Below are 19656 nucleotides of genomic sequence, written 5' to 3'. Positions count from 1 at the left end.
GGGGGGGGGGCAAAGGCATCTCCGCTTCTCTCCACCCTTCCGTCCACAGGAGCTGGCTGGGTTCCAGACCCTCAACCCCCTCGGCCTACCTGGACAAGGCCGCGTGGCTTCCCCTCCCCCACCCAGCCTAAGGCTGGGCAGGGGAGAGTCTGCACTCTCTGACGACCGGAACCAAAAGAGAGAGTTCTCCTGGGAGTTCTTGCTTTTAACCCCCTGTGTTCTCAGAGGCGTGTCCATACTTTCAGTGGTCACTCCAGGTGCCAATATCCAAACCTGACCACTGATTGGTTTGACCCAACTTCCTGGAAAAAATTCACTTCCATGTCAAACCACGACACCAAGCAATTTAATATTACATATTACTCTTCTTAACAAGTACTGAAAATGGTACTCAACATACACAGTTTTAAAACATTGTCTTTCCTGCCAGGGACATCAGTAGTCACAGACTATTCTAAAGAGACCAGGGCTAGAGTATCCATCTTTTAATGAAGGAGAGGACATCACTGAAGAGATTCAGGACACAGAACTTCTCTGGACACCAGCAAAGTAAATGCTGAACTTGGGGTGGGAAAAAAGTTTTCACTTCAAAATCCACCAATTTGGATCTTCCACAATGGACTATTCCAGAAAGGTTTTACTTTTTCACATCCTTTAAGAGCATCAGCAGAAGGCTTTTCAATTAAAAACGCTTCTAGAAAATAAACAGTCACTTAATCCTACCATATTCTTGGAACTGAATAGGAAGAGTGGAACCCAGAGAAATGCTACATCTCCAGTAACATGCTGAAGATTTGCAGTGCTGGCTGTGATCCTAAAAAGAGATCAAGTCTTAAAACTCAATCCATTAATCTAAACTGTACCATAAACTCACATTCAATAACATTAGTAAAAAACCTTTTCCACTTTCATGAGGCTACACAATAAAAAGCTGAGTGCTATCTGGTTTGAATTATTATGTACTTGTTTCAATGTGAGCTGTAATTTTGCACTCTCCCCTTAATTCCATTTTTACTTTCACTCAGGATGCTTAATGGCCTTATCCTAAAAAAAAAAGTCTGAGGGTTACTGTAATATTATTTTCATAATAAAAGGAGAAAATTACACCACAAATAAGCATATGATAACTGCAAAATAAGACCCACCTAATTCTTTTTACATTATACTGAGGAAAAAAAGCCATCCCACAAGAAAGCTAAAGGATGCTGCATAACACACACAAGTATGACAGGACACTTGAGACAAACGCTCACAATAAAGCAAGAAGTAAAATTCCCTATAAAGCAAGAAGTGAAATTGTCCTTCGTTAAAAAATAGGAATAACAAATCTTCAAAGCTATAAGAAAAGATGAAAAATTTCCAGAAAGTGCTCCTCCCAATGTTGCCACATGGCAATGGTTTTGCTCCAAGAGGCTCAGTTGCAGTGCTCAGTCCATCTCTGAAGTCATACTGCAAGAAAAGCAAGCTGAAGAGCCTGTTTCTGCCATTTTCTAATAACACCCCTAGAGCAGTCCTTTGTCTTCATCTGCTGAAAGCAGGTGCAGCAGTTTCACACTCTAACAGAAATGAAGTGCAGTTTCTCCAGGATAAAAGTTGTCATTGCAACATTTCCTTCAACCTGCTTTCCGAAGCATAAACCTCAAAAGATCAATTATTCTATTCACCACTCACTCCCAGGAACCTGAATGACCATTTCTTCAGGACCTTTCACCAGGAATGCTCTCTGCAGTTACAAAACTGTTTCAAAACTGAGGATTTTAAAGGATTGCAATGAGACCACTACTACTACTATGACTGACAGAACAGTGAAAGGCTTCTCACCTCATAGACATCAATGTGCTGGAAATGGTATCAGAACCCAACCCAACAATTGCCTGTCCAAAATGCACAGCCTATCTGTAAAGACTGCAATGGGATGTACACTGGTGAACAGAAAGCAGCTTCAGAAACAGAAAATTTACTTCTCCACGCACTTTTTTCTTCAAGTGTCTGGACACATCAGTTAAAGAAGTGCACCAAGGAATGGAACAGAGTTAGGACAGGAAGAGAAACACTACGCAAGTCAACAAGATGAGAGTTTCTCCACAAATAATACGAAGCTACACATGACACTAAAAAGGGATGGTTGTACATAATGGGGGGTGGGGGGGAAGGTAACAAATCCCCTTGGAGATTAGCTTACTGCATACTGACACAAATTAGAAGAATCCTGCATTTACTAATATTCTACTGCAGTCCACTCCAATCAGCATTGAACCAACATGGTTAAAGAGTATGCAGCTGAGGTCAACAGCAAGAGATAACACATCAACTCAGAAAAAAATAGCAAATGGAAAGGCTAGGACATCATAGCATCCATAAAAATAAAGAGGAAACAGAGATACTAGTCACCATCATCATCTCTCAAGGCTGGAAGAAAGGAAATATCCAGAAATACTACCACTGCAAAGACATACCTCCCTCTTCATGCAGGGACACCAGTGCACAAAGACTAGTGCTGTCATTTTCAGTCCCCTGGAAACAGGGCAGCCTGTCTATCCAGACTACAAGTTCTCCTTGATGGAGGATCTCCAGATGATGTAAGAGACATGATTGTCATCTGCACTACACCTGAACTTTGAGAAGGCCAAGACTGAACTAAGAATTGTGCAAGCTGGTACTGTGCAATGATTCTATAACCTTTTAATTGCACTTCTATGATCTTGAGAAATAACATTTGAGCACTGTTTGTTTTCATGTTAAAATGTGCTCTGTCCTCTGCTTCTGGACTCTACTGCATACAGGTCTTGAAGCGGACAAACAAAGCTAGAGCTTCCTCTACTGAACTAGATCGAGCTCTGCTTGAAGTTGAAACTTGTCTCTGCAACACTTCAGTTTCATCGAGCCGAACAATGAACCTCAGGCAATTTTAAGAGCAGAGAAAACAAGAAAGAAAACTAAACAGAAAACATTCTGCAATACTCCAAATATTAGGTTGCAATGTCTAGTATCAGTATTAACTTGATCCTAAACTACTACTTCAGAGAATGGCCCATCCCCACTCACCTAACAGATCTACTGCAGTCACAGCATCAAAGAACAGATGTTGTTTTAAAACTTATATGTTTATGCCTTACTCAGACTGGAGAGAGGGTGCACACTCTTTTGAGGGGGAAAAACCGCAACAGCATGCAATAGAAACTATGCAACTATAATTTATTAGACACAGAAGAAAATGCATATATTATACTGTTTATCTGCTACATAGAGTTATACTTCATTACTGGTTACAGCAACTAGAACTATTTCTGAAGGAAGTGAAAGTATCCTCAAGTCCTTGAAATCTGAGACCATTGCCACCGAGTGTCAGGTCATTGAACAAGAGCACCATTTCATCAGCTCAGGGTACTATCTTGCAAGTGTTAAGTGGAACTTAAAAACCATTACATCTTAAGAATCTTCTTCTTAGGCAAAAGAAAGAATGTAGAGCAAAAACAAAACACACACAGAGTTCTGAACTGGTGTGAAAGAAAAGAATACACAGTTCATGTTGCTCTGAACGCCAGGGTATCAGTTGAGGTAACTGGGCTGGTAACTGCTGATTCTCTAGAATATTAGATGCTTAAAGGTAAGACCACCTGATCTGAGAAAAAAAAAATCAAAAAACTTGAAAAAAATTTGGAAAAAATTCAAGCCCTCACAGAGCTGCTGATTCCATTCTAGAAGGCTTGGAAGCCAAACTTTACACAGTCAAAGATGACAAAGACCTCTGAAGTACTAACTTATATAATATGTATACATATATGTATGTACATGTATGTTTAACAGCATACATGTATACTGCATGGAATACAGTATGTGGAAATTCAGAAGCATAAAATGCTGTGGAAAACAGTAAGAAACTGTCATTGCCATCATGAAAATAGAAGATAGAAGACTATCGCACCAAAGATATTACTTGCATATAGAAAGTTGAAATACATATAAAAGCCTAGACATCTGAGATTAATGATGTAAACTTACAGAAGTCTGAACTGGAAAATGCTCCATGTTAAGATCCATTTGCATTCAGCAGCAGCCCTTTTTCTCTTACAGAGGCAACTTTGCTATGAGGTTTTATCATAACTGTGAGCTGAATCACTATGAGGTCACCAAGACTGAACCCTGAGGCACCTCCATGGTCAGCTAGAAACTTAATGTGTAGCAACACTTACGTCACATAATTGCAAAAAAAACCCAAAGAAAATGTAATTAGAGAAGATGCTAATGAAAAAAATTGCTACAGATAATCTAATGCTGAACAGAGTTAAAACAATCAGATATCTAAAGATTGCGCATATCTTCTCAAACAAAAAATTATATCTAAGTACAAGACATGAATCAACTTCAGTTTTCTCTATCATTAGTAATGAACGAAATAATTTATAAAAATTCAGTCACAGGCACCTTGGACACAGCATCAAAAGCAACAGAATACAAATTAATTTATCAACAAAAAATAGCAACTGGTAACTTACATGCTGATGGAAGGTATTTACATATTTGGTTATGCAGACATTAACAAGGAAACTTAAGAATTATCCTCTCCCAGGTAAAGCTTTTATAACCATCTATCCAAGACAGCATAAAATATTTACATGTGTTTCAGAAAAATGAGAAGAGGAAACAGTCACAATAGATCCCAAAACAAAACAAAAACCCAAATAAACTGATTGCATGTAATGTGAGTCTTTCACAAACCAGTCTGCCTATCTACAGACTGAGTCAGAAGCAAAGAAATCTCAGTAGGACTTGCACCTCATTGTTGGGATTCTGTAGGGGGGAGGAGACAGAGAGCATGTTTACCATAAGTTACCAAATTATGCAATGATGGGGATAGAACAGAAATATTTATGTGAAAAATATATTGGGGAACATCCTCAGATACCCAGGCCTTGTCATATGACTGAAGAACTCCAGCAAGTGTTCTTTGAACTGTCTTCTGAATAAAATTTTAAGATTTATTAACATGGCATATAAGACTCCTAATTCTTTTGTGGAATCAAGCATGAGCTTTTCAACCATCACATTTAGAATATATTGGATCAGAGCTAATAAAAAGGCTGACAATGAAGACTGCATCTATTAGTCCTCATTTATATTACACATTTTAGAACATCACTGGAACAATGACAGCAACATGATCAGTTGTACCAGACAGTTGTACAGATCATTTTAGCCAGGTTTGTTGGATTCCAAAACCTGGAGGGGGGAAAGCAAACAAACAAATCCCACTCCACAAAAAAACAAAAAGCCACAAACACAAGCCAGGAAAGATCAATGGCCATAATCAAGGCTATCAGAAGATAAATAACAATAAATTCCTAGACTACAAAGAATTTTTAGAAAATATTGATTGTGTAAAGAGTAAAATCGGGAGATATAAGCAGTATTAAAGATGATTAATAAACTTAAAATACTCTTTGTAGTTCCCACAATCCAAGAAAATATATATTTTACTGCTCAAAAGAGAAAAGTAGAAGCAAAAGCAATCCAAGCTTTGAAATAGTCAACTATTAGTACCTCCTGATCCCTAAACAATATACAAAATTATTGTTAATATTAACATATTATACAATATTATTTTATTATCTATAATATATTGTTTAGTATGCAATGTTATATTATAACATATTAGCATATTATATCTGTATATTGTAAGTAAGTAAAACAAAAAAAACTGTCTTAGAGAAAATTTTATTTTAAAAGTATCTTTTTAGTCTCATAAAGTTTCCTTTTAAAATAGAAAAAATGAAGTACTCTACAGGTGCCAGATGTACCTGCACAGTGAAGGCTGAGTTCTCTATTCAGTGCATGATCCATCATGTTTTTTAGTCATAGGAATTTTCACAATTCCCTAGAATGTAACACGAACCTTCTAGTTTACAAATAAATCCATTCTAATTGAAGTTCCCATTCAAGAAGGTATAACTAAGAATTTGCAATATTAAACCCTATAGATAATCCACGTATTTATTTTCTGAAACCTTTTATAGTTTCATACTGAATTATAAATTTGACTCAAGGGGAAATTTCAAATTCTTGCGCCTTTGGAGTTCTGCAGGCTGTTGCCTTTTAACTTCTGGGCTATCCATGCCTTTTCACATGCATGTCTGGCAAACTGCAAACTAAAGCAAGTTCTTTAGCCCAAAGATTGTGATAACATTAAAACAAATCCAGTATCCTCTTCAAAACAGACATGCTAAAAGGAAAAGAACAACACTTTGCTTTTGTAAAGCAAAACAAACAATGTATATAGAGCCCATTGCCCATATATTCACGGAGTATCTCAAGTTCCTGTCAAGATCCCAGTTTTGATAATCTCTGCCTCTCCCTGGGCAAAGCAGGGAGTTCACAAGCATGCCACAAGATGGGCAACCTCCTACCAGTCGCTCACACACACTTAAGGTATAGGATCCTTTGATCCTTTTTTCCAGAAACAAGAGGAGATGGGGAGGAAATCTCACTCTTAACTGTTCTGTTTCTTTCTTATGACATCACAAGCCTTTTCTTCCCTTTCCATACCCTTCTCTATCATGTAAAATATTTCCTCTGATAGGCTTTATGTTTATTATCATTGTTCAGTTCTGAAGCATCACCAAGCAACAGAAAAGTTAAGATGCAACAATGTTCTTTTTTCAGTGTAAACAATATGTATTTTCTAAGGTCTGCAAAAAGATTTAAAATTTGCATTAATGCTGAATGTTAGCCTTCAAAAAATAAAATTTTTCCAAGATTCCAGAAATAAATGCTAAAGAAAACGTTGTTTTCTTATTATTTTCACCAGAGAGCTTCAGTGAGAATCAGAAACAGTCACCACTTCCTACTATTTCAACTTTGGCATAGTTTTGCTTCTACTTCCTGAAAAGAGATTCCACTTTCCCCAAAAACTCATTTTTCTTCCCAAAGTGAGGCAAGAAAGACAGTAACTATTTTGAAGTGGCCGAATTGTGAACATTCTATTAAGAACAAAAATGGTTTGGTGTTAGGAAAAGTTAGGAAAAGAAAAAAACTTGATAAATACAATTAGAAGAATATAATTATTAAATTATATGTGTCCTAAAAGTCACTGCTCTGTTTTATCTGCAAAACATCATATATATACACACAGAGCAGTGCCCAGTATTTGTAACAGAGCACATCACATGCTATCACACAGAGGCACTCAAGCGTTCCTTCCCTATCACAGACTCAATCTACATGCTTATCAAGTGATGTTTTTCCAGCAATTACCTTTTGGTCATACAAGAGAGGAATTTCAGGGCTCTAAGTCTATGAGATATAAAGCTAAAATTAAACCTGTCCCTACATATCAAAGCCAGCATTGTAATTTCAAAGTTTAAAAGAAGTCAAGCTGTGGTGTGATAGGGTTAACAATCAGCTGGTCTATGTAGCAACAGCGCTGCATATGCTCTAACTTAATGCATTTTCATATGCTTCCATACTTGCTTGGAGCTAACAATAATCATCTGTTTCACTCTTTAAGATCCTCATTTCATCTTAAATTCAAATTCTAAAGTATGCTCACTTACTCACTTGACCATAATGCCTGTCCTCATTTAGGACTTTTAAAGCAAACCCAAGACAAGAAATTGCAAATGACAACTGTAACTGCGGGTTTACCTGCATTCAGTTGATTTGAATTAGTGAGCTTGTTACCAGGGGGTTCAAGTAACAACTTCCAAAATATGAAAGGATACTCCCTTCTCAAAGAAGCCACTACTTCTACTATAATAGTAAATTCTTTCAAAGCACTCTGGAGACTGACCTCTTTTTCATCTGCCAAGTGACAGCTACTTTCAATCTGTAATTCTAAATTATTAAATTAGTCACAGAGCTAGCACCATCAAAGAAAGAACACAGAGATGAGGGAAACACTGGAATCTAAACAAATTGCACAATAAAGGATATTCATGATATAGAACATATTTAGGAACGACAAAGATCCGCTGGCTCCAAATTCTAGTTCTTGCCTGTCCTCTCACTCTCTTTCCCAAAATGAAGCAAAATTAAATAATCATGCTGAATATGCTTTAAAGATGTGGTGGATTGACCCTAGTCAGCAGCTAAGCATCCACACAACCAGAACCACTACAAAAAAACCTTTGAACATCCAAAGTATCCTATACCTTCATATATTTCTGTATCAACAGAAGCTGACTGCAACTTTTCTCCTCAAATTATTGTATCTCTGTGCATTGTATAGAGCAGTTCTGAAACAGTATCTCCATACGTCTTGCATAGCAATGACACTATTGACACCTTCAGGAGTAGGAGTCTCCCAGGAGTACATGACAGAGCAGCTCCCTCCTCCACCCTAGTGCTCCAGAAATAGACAAGTCATTGCTAGAAAGCATTTTTCAGAACGCAGAGTTTTCTAAACACTGAATATGGAGAAGAGAACAAAGACAGGAAAAGCAACTTATTCCTACCCAATTGAATTTCAGGAGCTTAAAAGACAAACAAGGTTGAGAATTTTTAAAATAAAAGTGAGAACTGGTACTTCATACAGCTATATTATGATCAGGGTTAAAATCAAAGTTGCTTATTATGCTACATTGTTTATTCCTCAAACTATCTTTAAATAACGGCCCCTCAGGGATACATGTTCTCAGCCTTTATAAAAGAAATCTAGAAAAAAACAGACATAGCTATGTAAATATATTGAATAAAAGCGTCCCATTTCCTTTCCCCTTACCTTTTCCTCTTCCACACTTAAACGTAGCAACACCTATCGAGACAACTGTTTTCCAGCAGCTCCCTTGCTTCTTCTTGAAAGAAGGAAACAACAGTCCCTTCGATTTCTGTAGCTATCAAGAGACCGCCTTTTTTCTTCTTTCCCCCCCCGCTCCTCCTCCCCCGCCAAACCGTGTTCCTCTGGGGCAGCTCCCGCGACCCCAGGACCGAGGGACAGCGGGGCAGGAGGCAGAACGCCACCGGGGAGACCCAGCACCACCACCTGCCTTTCACATCGGCCCATTCGAGAATATCAACTACATCAACCCTGCCAGCAGCTCTCTCAAACTTTTGCAGTGAACGGCATCATATGTTTACTCTCACTTCATCATGGAGAAAAAGATGATGACAGAAAAGGAATGAAGGACATGGTTAACAGCGCCTTCATTGTTAATCAATACAGAGACTATACATTCTGATTATGTTTTACACGCTCTTCTAAATTGACGTTAAAATTTAGATTTACTGCAGTGTTCAAGTTGCCTGGAAACTCCTGAGAAGCAGAGAATCCCTATTAAAACGAAATAAAGCTCTTCCCCAACACAACAACAGAGGATTTCTGTTGTACCTTTAAAGGTCATACATATTTCACATGTTGAACTACTTCTCCAGAGGGTCGTCAAGTAACTACCGAGCTACAAGAAGATTCATAGACTGAAAATCCAGATAACTCTGTGGTTACGTGTTGGCACATTCCCCTCCCTACAATTCCGGCATTTCACCGAGGTCAAAGAAAAGCTGTCACATAAAACGACTTCATTTAGGACTGGAACAAACCGGCCCCCCCAACATAGTCATAGAAGTCTATCAAATACACAACTTACAAAAAAAATAATGTTTATAAGACAGCCTGGCTACCCTTTATCTCCTTCAAAAGCGTCAAATACCACCAGGAAGTGGGACAGGGGAGCCAGGCATGGAGCAGAAGTCGAAGTGAACTACTTTTTTCAGAAATAAGGCCCCCTCCCCGCCCCCATCGTACACGCTCCTGCCCTTATATCCAGCTCGTCCTCTTCTTCCCCCCGCCACTGAGATTTCCCTACCGGTCCCAGCCAACTCTCGGAGCTCCCTGCTCAGCCGTGTTTTCCCCAGCCCGGGCCGCCCGTGCCCCTCCGCCCCCGCGCGACCCTCGGGCCCGCCCGCTCACCGTTCCTCAGCTCGTGCTTCACCGTGAGGAGCGGCAGCTCCGCTTCCCCCGAGGGTCCCTCCATGTCCTCACGGGCGGCTCCCCTGCCCCTGCCGCTCCCCTGAGTGTGAGCGCGGCGGCGGGGGGATGTCACCTAGCCCGAGATGGGTTCTATTTTCCAGGGACGGTCCGGGGCAGAGGAGCCATGCAGGGGCGCTGGGGTCTGCCGCTCTCCCCCCCGCCTTGTTGGAAAACGGGGGGGAGGGGGGGGGGAAGGGAGAGGCGGACGTGGGGGAAGAAAACCCCAAACCTACACCACCCAACAACAAACAGTTATTAAAATCTAGGGAGGCACACGCACGACGGCTTCCCTCCCCCGGCGCTCAGAACCAGCCCATGTCCTTGCGCCTCCCCTCCCCCGGGCTCCGGCCGCCCTCCCCGCCCGACAGCGGGGAGCCGAGCGGAGCGGAGCGGAGCGCGGCCGGGATAGGCTGAACGGCGCGGGGGGAGGAGTGGGAGCGCCGCGGGGAGCGGCTCCTGCTCAGGCGCTCGCGCCCCCTCCCTCCCCGGGCCGGGCGCTCATTGGCCGCGCGCGCCCGCGAGCCCCGGCTGCCGTCGGGCAGAGAACGTTCCCCGCGCGCCGCCCCCGCCCTTCCGCCGAGCGCCGCGCGCCCCCATTGGCTCGGCGGCTGCGCCAACCGCCGGCTCCGCCCCCCGTCTTCCCCCCGGCCCTACTCCCCGATCTTGTTTGTAAACATTCCCGCCCGCCTCTCCCGCTGACCCCCGACCCCCGCGGGAGGGCGGGCGCTGCGCTGCCGAGAGGTAAGGGAAGGCGCTGATTGACCACTGGAGCTGGCAATCACCTGAGGGAGGGGCCGTGGCGCCCTTCCTCGCGTTACGGGCTGATTCCATCGTACTCGAAGGGGGGAGCGGCCGTGGGCTGACCCACTCGCAGTGGCGGCCGGGGGGAGGGGAGCTGAGCTCCAGCCTGGCGCGGGGGGTGCGGCAGCGGGATGGGGAGCGGGGTATCTCCGCGGAGGGGCGGGGAGCAGCGGGGCACAGCCGGGGACGGGGGGATTTCCGCAGGGCCCCGGCCGCCCGCCCGCTGAGCCCCGCCTCCCCGCACGGGAGGCGCGGGCGGTGCGTGCGGGCTGGCAGCGGCGGCGCGGCCGGGCGGGAGAGGCGCGGCACGGCGATATGTCCGCCTGCAGCCCGCGGCCGCGCGCCCGGGCCACCGGGCTCAGGGGCCCCACAACACGGGGGCGCGGGTGGCGGGGCGCCCGGGGTACGCAGGGACCCCGGGTCGCCCCTGATGCCGCCTTCGCACTTGGCCGGGGCCGTGGAGGGGGCGGCGAGCGTAGTCGCCTCTTGGGAGGTCGCAGAGGCCGCACGTCCTCAAGTCCAACCAGCCTTGGTGATCGCTGGGAAGGCGCACGGCCTGCAGGGTTGTCGCAGCTCAGGAGGTGCCTGGCAAGGGCTTGCTTGCCGTAAGGTGGGAGTGGGCGAGGTTGCTGGGTAGGTATATCCATGTGCCCCGTTCACCTTGCCTTGCCTGGGGCGCGCTCATCTGGTCCCTTTAGCTGCGAGGGAGACACTGTCCTCACAAAGGGCTTTGTTTTTGTTGTTGGGGGAGATACGGTTCAGAACACATCGGATCTGTTCATCTCAGTTAAGCCTCTCAGTCTGTTGTGTTTTGGAGGCAATCTGGTATTTCTAAAGCTGTCCTCATTTCCTTGCAACAGATAACGCAAATGACTTTTCTCTCCGTTTCTTATTTATGGTAATTTCTGACTTGTTGCTCTTGAATGCCACTGCTTCTATCCTTACACACAAGCTGCTAATTCACAATGCCATGTCTCAGCAGTAGTGTTCACACAGAGTCTAATTAAGTTACATCAAGGATCAATGAAATAAAATGTCTTAGGTTAATCGCTTATTCACATTCCAGTATTAAATATTTGTGTGTTTGTACACATATATGTAAAAAATGCACATACATGTATGCGTTTCTACAATTTCCTGTGGAGTGATGGGCTATTTAAAGTCAGCAAGAGTTTCTGCTTCGTAATTGTTTATATACCAGACCTCAGGTTTATGGTGCCTTTACAGTTGACATCCCAGAAATTAATAATACTACCTAAGGGTTTCATAGTATTTTTGATAAAACTTTTGAAGGTGTTTCCCACCAAGCACTGCAGCTGTTCTGTTGAGATATCTGCCTATGGCATATGGTACACACATAACTCCTCCAAAAATGTCCATCCAGTTACTGCCTTTCCACCTGCATTATATCAAAACTATGAAAATAGAAAGTCTGAACATGGGAGATGTTTTCCAGCTGGAAAATACTTGATTCCCTAACTTCTGTTACTTTTTTTTTTAGAAGCATCACTATTGCAGAGAAAGTAAATATTATATCATATATAATATTAAAGGGAATATTCAGTATACTGTAAAAGGGAAAATGGAAATACTAAACTGATTAAATTATTTGTTAACTTATTAAATTAATTCGTTTTTGCATCTTTGTAACTAAGGCTGCTCTGTACATCTGGTGGGGACTGTGAGATTTACTTCTTCATTACAAGGCATAACAACCACTTCTGATTGTTCCATGCCCCAGATACTAGATTTTAAAGAGCCTGGTGCTATATTTCATCCAGTGGCTCTACTAGCCTACACTTGGACTAACTGTCCCTGGCAGCCTCAGAGGAGAGAAGCTGAAATCTGACTCCATTTACCAGCACTCAATATGAAGGGTGCTGGCATTGAATCCAGTAGTTGTTAATAGTCTTGGTTTCAGATGTTCATAGTTTGACTGGCTGAATCTGCTCATTGGCCCCCGGCTGAAAATTTCTCCTTTCAAATTTCAGCTAAAACAGCTTTTAAAAATGATGCAATAACCCTAAAATACCAAACCAAAAATACACATCCATGCTGACAATGCATATAATAAAACACAGTGATTACTGTGTATATTTCAGTTTAAGATGTGACTGGCCTTGCAAAGTACTACTGCATGAAGTGGAAGTTCTTTATTATCACTGAGGGATCCCCTGATGTACTTGGAACACGGTCATTCCATTTTTAAAAAGAAATATTTCTTTACATAACAGTTTCTCCAGTGTTAAAATGTTTTTGCAGTGGGATTCTTGTGTCATATCCAGAAACAGCAAAGCAGCCCTGCTTGAATGTTTGGAAAGAATCCCACCTTTTGACAGACAAAAGAGCTATACTTGCACTGAAATACTAAACCTCCTGTCAGTAGTCCATGAGTACAAGACTTCTCAAGTTTTCCTTTCAGCTGAGCTTTGGGAGCAGTGGAGGGTTAGACTTGGTTGTGTACTTGTGTCTACATAAGAGTAGATCTACCTTCAGCGGAATGGTCCGGGCACAATGGGCTGGTGACATTGCCTCCATCATACAGCAGAATCACATGGCTTTGTGGGTGGCTGCTAAAGGACAGAGTTCTGTCAGCCTTAAGGGTAGATTGGAATTACAGATAAGTGGAGATATACAGGCTACATCTGTACCAGAAAATGAAACTGATTAGGACTCATTCTGTAGATGCCAGGGAAGTGGCATGACGTCGCATGGTGCAGCTAAATTCTTTCCCCTTCAAAACAGTGGCCTTTTTTTGCACTGCCTCCTGGATTTCTCAAGACAGCATACCATTACTGAGCTATGCTAGCCTCCAGCTCGGATGTACAAAGACATTGCCTGGAAGAATACTGGCTAGGGACGCAACCATTCCTGGAAGCACGCCGGCAGTCAGAAGTATGGATAGTCAGGTGCCAGCACTGATTGGGCTTTTGTCCTGTTTAAATCATTGCACAGACTGTCACAGAGTCAGATGAGGGAGGAAATTTGGCTCAAGCCTGCAGCCAAAGCAGCATGAGAAAGTCCAGGAAGAGTGATGGGCTTAGACCCAGAGGGAGTACAGACTGGTCTGTAAGAGATTTCTTGTTGGTTTGGAGAAGTAAAACCACTGTTGGTATGTAAACTGTGCTTCTAGAAGGGCAGTTTAACTGACTGAAAATGTTACTTGCATTTAAATACATTTGTGTGTATGCTGCAACACTGAAAAAAAAAAACCTACTGCTTGTATGCTGTGAATACAATAAATTACCCTTCTGGTATAAAAGGAAAAATATTTGATGCTTAAATGATTAAAAGCTATGGGGCAGTGCAGAGCCACTCATGTGCCATAGTGTAAATGGTTTGTGTTTTTCAAGCAGCATTTTCATATTCATGTGCACAGCCCAACAGGTCAGTCAGCCAACAGTTCAGTGTTTGGGCTGAGCATGTGCTGCGAGTTTGGGAACATGGAGTAACACCGTTCTAAAGATAGATGTCCCTTCTCTACCCCACAACACAACTGTTAAAAAATATGTGTGTTTACTTGCCATTCCTAATTGTGAAAAGAGGGAGGAGAAAAATGCTGTGGGAAATTCCCACATGGAAAGATATTGTTGAACTTCATTTTAAAAAAAGTGTCACAACATTTTGGTTCTAAAAGAGGTGGTGTACCAAGCTGGTTTGAGGACTGAGGTGAAATTGAAATGCTCGGTGTACAGATTTCTGAGAGGAAATGAGAGAGAAAAAGAAGAACATGAGTGTTAGAGCTGCAAATTTCCAGGGTGCCAGGGCCTCACAGTTTTGAGGTATTTGATTTACTTTCTTTCTGAAGAGGAGCTGCTTATGGAAATTATAGTTTCTATGGAGCTAGAAGTTGAAGGTGTTTGGTGCTTTCTTATGGTCATTGAATTGTTACAGAGATAGGTGTTATTTTCAAAGGACAAATTTCTGAAAGCTAGGTAATACAAACTGTTCCCCTTAATCACTCCATGGAGAACATTTGCACAGTAGAAGAAAAAAGGATTTGGAAACCACAAAATGAATTTAGGGAAGGACTCACTGTGAAAGACAAACATGACATGAGACAGCTTTTGTGAGAAATACTAGTATAGTATTGGTTCTAGTTTTTAGTTTGCATATCTTCTCTGTGATTTTTATCTTTTGTATAATCTGAATCTTTAATTGAACATTCTGTGCTTGGTAACTGTCAGAAAAGTAGACTGGGTAGGTATATTTACTGTTAAAAGTATTTTTTATGAAACTGCTCTGGGCAACAGTTTTATCTCTCTAAAACCACTTAATGTTTTTACCATGAAAGGAGAAGTTATGCTAAGCATCCAAGTCTAATAATTCTCTTAACGGAAGTGGTACAGCTCTATCAGGAAGTGGATCATTTCTTGAAAGAGTGCATTTAAGCGTTACTGCTCCTAGGGTCCCGTTTCAGTTAGTATTAATTTCTTCAATGAAAAGTGATTTATTTTTTTCTTCAGTCACTGTACAGTTGCAACCACCGTTATTACAGGCAGCACTTTCAAAAGTTTAATTACTAAAAGTCTACATGGTTATAAAAAAGGAAAAAAAAAATCGTCATGTCTCTCAGTTTCTGATGAGGAAGAAGAAAATGAATGAATGTGGTCCATAGGGGAAAGAAAGCAGCACTAGCCATTGAAATAGAAATAGGGGTTTATTTCACTTTTTGAACTGCTAAAGCTTCTTAAGGTAGGCAGAAATGGAATTTCTGTTTAATAAAAATGATTGACTTTTGTGTCCTAATCCTCACTCACAATAGTTTGAATTTTTTTTCAGATTTGTTGGAGGGAACACAGAGGAGTGTTCTACATAATGTTGTCATTAAACCTCAGTTACACTCACTGAGTAAACTCAAAGTCCTTTTCAGAAGACCTGCATGTGAATTCTCACTATTTTGAAAATTTACTATCAACTTTGGAGAAGGGGACTTTAGAAAGGAGAACTTAGTCAAGGTGATCTGAAAGCTAGTGATGATGAAATTAAAACTTTTAACTCATAATGAAAACTGTGAATACATTCTAATAGTTGCAGAAGTTATGGTTCTGTTTTCCTACCCCAGAGAAGGAAGCATAAACATGAGAAAAAAAGTGTTTAAATGGCAGAACTTCACTGTGCACTGTAGTTCTTAAAGAGAGCCTGCAGAAAAAGAGTGAAAAGAAGTGCCACATAAAATTAAGGGAGAAGGACAATTTTTGAAAGGCATAAATGAAAAATAATAAATTCATTTCCATTTAATTCCATTGATGTATTTAAAGGTATTGCATCTGTTAAATTACCACAGAGCAAAATGAGATTTAATGAAGCGAACAGTTATTACAGAGGTTCCTTTCCCTTTATCTTGAGAAAAGCTGTCTGATTATTGATTTTGAGCCTATTCTTTGAAATTTAAAAAGATAAGAGGTCTCTAGGAATTAAAATAACAGAAAAGGAAATCTGGAAACAAATGGATAAATTATGATAATATGTTTCAAACTCAGTGTATCTCCTGGAGTTTGAAAGGAACTTGGAGCTCCTCAGAAAAAAACCAAAAACTCCAGTTAGTTTCAAGTACTATATTAGGTGACTGGAAGGTACCTCTTAACATAGAGTATTATAATATTTTCTAATATAATACAATATGATTTAATATACACAGCATTACAACTAAAAACACCTTTAAAAGGACCAGGAAAATGTTTTGATGAAAGATTTGAAAGATTACCCTTAGTTTTAAAGAACAAAAAGAAACTAAAATGTATTAGGAAATCAGTAGATAAATGTTTCCATTAACATGGCCTAGATGTAAAATACTATTGTGAAAAATCAAGTAGCAAAAACTATGAGAGCAAATTACAAATTTGCAATACATCCAACAAGATGAGGATTTTTAACGTTACCTGCATAGTTGATGCTGGCACTATAAATTGTGTGACTAGAGCTAACAGGTAAATGGTATTGAAGAAATTCTATAATTCCATTACTGTTTTTCTTAATTTTTTCATCCCATACTGATTTATTTAGATACAGGATGCAAACTAGGGTATCTCTAGCTCAGCATTGCTGTCTCCAGCGCTGGCCAGGAGCAGCTGCATAGTGTCATGAGAGTCTGTGGTTTAACAATGCAGTTTCTGAATAAAGACCTCCATTTGTTTGCTTTGACTTTGCTATTTGCTAATTTCCTCTGATGACCCATAATGATTTGGTTACAAAAGAGTGTGAAGAATTGTTACCTTTTATTTCTTCGATGATTTTGTTGCATCTGTCCCTATTTCATAGGCATACCCAAAATATGAAGCAGTAGCTTCACCACCTAAAAATATCCAGTAAAATATTTAGTGTAGATAATCTGATGTAGAGGTTATGCACCAGGCACTTGGAGGTCTTTGAGCTTTCAGTAATCCATGCACAAACTCATTCATTTAATTTTTCTTAAGTACAGGACTTCTAGGGGAAACTTAGATTATTTAAATGCTAGAACACTCAGTTTTAATACATCCTTTTTCTTTTTTAATGTAAAGTGTTTGCTCTGACAGTCTTTGAAGGGGATGTCAAACTCCAGTTGGTCAGAAGGCATTTTAACACTCCTTTTGTAAATTCCTTGGGACTTGCATTTTCTCTGAAGTGTTAAAGACTTCTATGCAAATAAGTGCCCCATTAAGCAATTTTCCTTTGGCTGTCATTTATTAAGCCTGGCTAAGAGTGAGGTCTAGCATCCTCCTTCTTATGATATGTCACATTCAAGCTTACTTTTCTGTTGTGACTGCTTCTTAATGTATTGATGTCTGCATGACAGCAATGCAGATTATTGACATTGTAAATAATTCCATTAACTCCGAGGTATTTCATCCCCCTTATCCGTGAGCATTTTTGAGCTTTAATAAAGATTTATACTAGTAACACCTCTCCATTTTTAAAAGAACACATTCCTATTCAACCAGATTTTATTCCAGACCCAACACTGATTACACAAACTGTTGTAAATTATTTGCTTCCCATTCAACTCAGTTGCCTTTCTACAACTCTAGTGAGATGCATCTTCAAATTGGAAGTCAGATGAGGCAAATGCCACAGATTCTTAGAATTACTTGTAATATGCAGAGAAGTTAGTGTATGACTGATTAAATCACTTCTTCTCTGAGTAACTGTCTTGCTTTAACCCCAGCCAAGACCACCACCTGCTCATTCACTGCTCCACGAGCAGGTTTGGGGAGAGAATTGGAAAGGCAAAAGCTGGAAAACTCATAGGTTGAGACAAAGACAGTTTAATAGAGAAAGCAGAAGCTACACACATGGGCAAAGCAAAATAAGGAATTAATTCACTGTCTCCCATGGGTAGGCAGGTGTTCAGCCATCTCCACTAGAGCAGACCCCCATCACAAGTGATGGTGACTTGGGAAGATGAAATCTGTCATTCCAAATGTGTCCTGCCTTCCTCCTTCTTTCACCCACTTTATATACTGAACATGATGCCATGTGATCTGGAGTATCCCTTTGGTCAGTTTGGGTTACTTGTCCCTGGCTGTGTCTCCCCACAGCCTCTCCTGCACTTCTAATTTCCTTGCCAGCGTGGCAGTAGGAAGAGTGAAAAAGGCCTTTGCTTTGTGCAAGACCTGCTCAGCAATAACAAAAACCTCTCTGTCGTCATCACTGTGTTCAGTCAAATCCAAAACACAGCCCCATACCAGCCACTGTGAAGAAAATTAACTCTGTCCCAGCCAAAACCAGTTGTAAGGCTCCAAACAACTCATTTGGTGAGACTTTTATCAGGGCTTACAGTTGTTCATGTACTTTGAGTTAGATTCATGGGAGAAATACTGACAAGATATCCTCAAGAGATCAAAAAAGAAAACTTTACTGGCAACTCTAGAATATCAAAGAATTTTGACAAATGGTTTCAAGCAGCATTCGGTCAACATAAACCACTTGTCAAAGTATTAATTTCCCCCATTCAACTTAGCAAACTCAAAGCCCATTCAATTTTAAGTTACTCCGAATTCCAACAAGAGGGAATCAGAAGAAAGAAGAGATAGTGAAAAGAACAAATATAGCTACCAACTCCTGGGTTCCAGCAGTGTTCAACTAATAGAAATTCCAAGAGGAGAAAGGTCAAGATGTGTTCATCTTATGTTCAGCCTTAAATACCCTTTGGCCTTCCTGGGCCCTTCCCCCAGGTGGGACTTCGGTCTTTTGGCCACTCAGGAGCTGGATTGAGAGCTCCAAGGGCAGGTTTGGAGTGTTGCCTCCAGTGTGTTGGGGATTGGTATTGGTGCTGGGATGCCTGACACGTGGGAAGAATGATGTCTGAACTCCAATGATTTCAGAAGGCTAATTAATTACTTTATTATACTATATTATACTATAACTTTATTACACTATATTACACTAACAAGAACTATCACTAACTAACTATATCACTAACTAAGTAACCAGAAAACCCGTGACTCTCTCCTGAGAGTCCCAACACAGCTGTTGGATCCAATTGGTCCATGAATCCGAACAACCATCACCAGAATCCAATCAAGCAATCACCTTGGGTAAACAATCTCCATACCACATTCCACATGGGCACAAACACAGGCACAGATAAGAATTGTTTTCTCTTCTTCTCTCTGTGCTTCTCAGGAAAAAACCCTGAGAGAGAGAGAATTGTGTCTCTCTGTTCAGAGAATGTGAATGCCACAGCTTGATGGCTCCTACAGGGCTGGAGCCCACAGGCCCAGTGGGGTGTATGGGGCAGGTCACTGCCTCAGCAGGGAATGGCCTGACCTGCCTTTTCTGCACACACATGAAATGTTTTGAGCCAGCAACCCTTCCAGTCTCTCACGCCAGCACAGAAACATGTATCTATAACGTGGTGGGGCCTTATAATATCTTCCCGCCCAAGAATTTGGTTTTGGCAGTAAAGAGTT

The 19656-nt window shown here is 41.3% G+C and overlaps 2 protein-coding genes across 8 annotated transcripts in view; one reads left to right on the top strand and one right to left on the bottom strand.

Moving 5' to 3' along the window:
* RPS6KA5 (ribosomal protein S6 kinase A5) overlaps positions 1-10420 on the bottom strand; it is a 63664-nt gene extending 53244 nt beyond the window's left edge. The window contains exon 1 of one of the 4 annotated variants that reach the window (XM_053945354.1): positions 9902-10420. In XM_053945354.1, coding sequence (XP_053801329.1) covers positions 9902-9965 — 64 coding nt within the window. In that variant the 5' untranslated portion in view covers positions 9966-10420. Of the gene's footprint in view, positions 1-723; positions 792-4002; positions 4053-9797; positions 9837-9901 lie in introns of those variants that run through there. The other 3 variants (XM_053945360.1, XM_053945355.1, XM_053945359.1) reach the window with 3 other exon arrangements.
* Positions 10421-10578: 158 nt separating this feature from the next.
* DGLUCY (D-glutamate cyclase) overlaps positions 10579-19656 on the top strand; it is a 46990-nt gene continuing 37912 nt past the window's right edge. For all 4 annotated transcript variants that reach the window (XM_053944924.1, XM_053944926.1, XM_053944925.1 and 1 more), the window contains exon 1: positions 10579-10702. The gene's annotated coding sequence lies outside the window, so the exon portion shown is untranslated. The remainder of the gene's footprint in view (positions 10703-19656) is intronic.

This window comes from Vidua chalybeata, chromosome 6, assembly GCF_026979565.1.
Source record: "Vidua chalybeata isolate OUT-0048 chromosome 6, bVidCha1 merged haplotype, whole genome shotgun sequence".
Lineage (NCBI taxonomy): Eukaryota > Metazoa > Chordata > Aves > Passeriformes > Viduidae > Vidua > Vidua chalybeata.
This window is presented reverse-complemented; position numbering and strand designations above follow the sequence as displayed.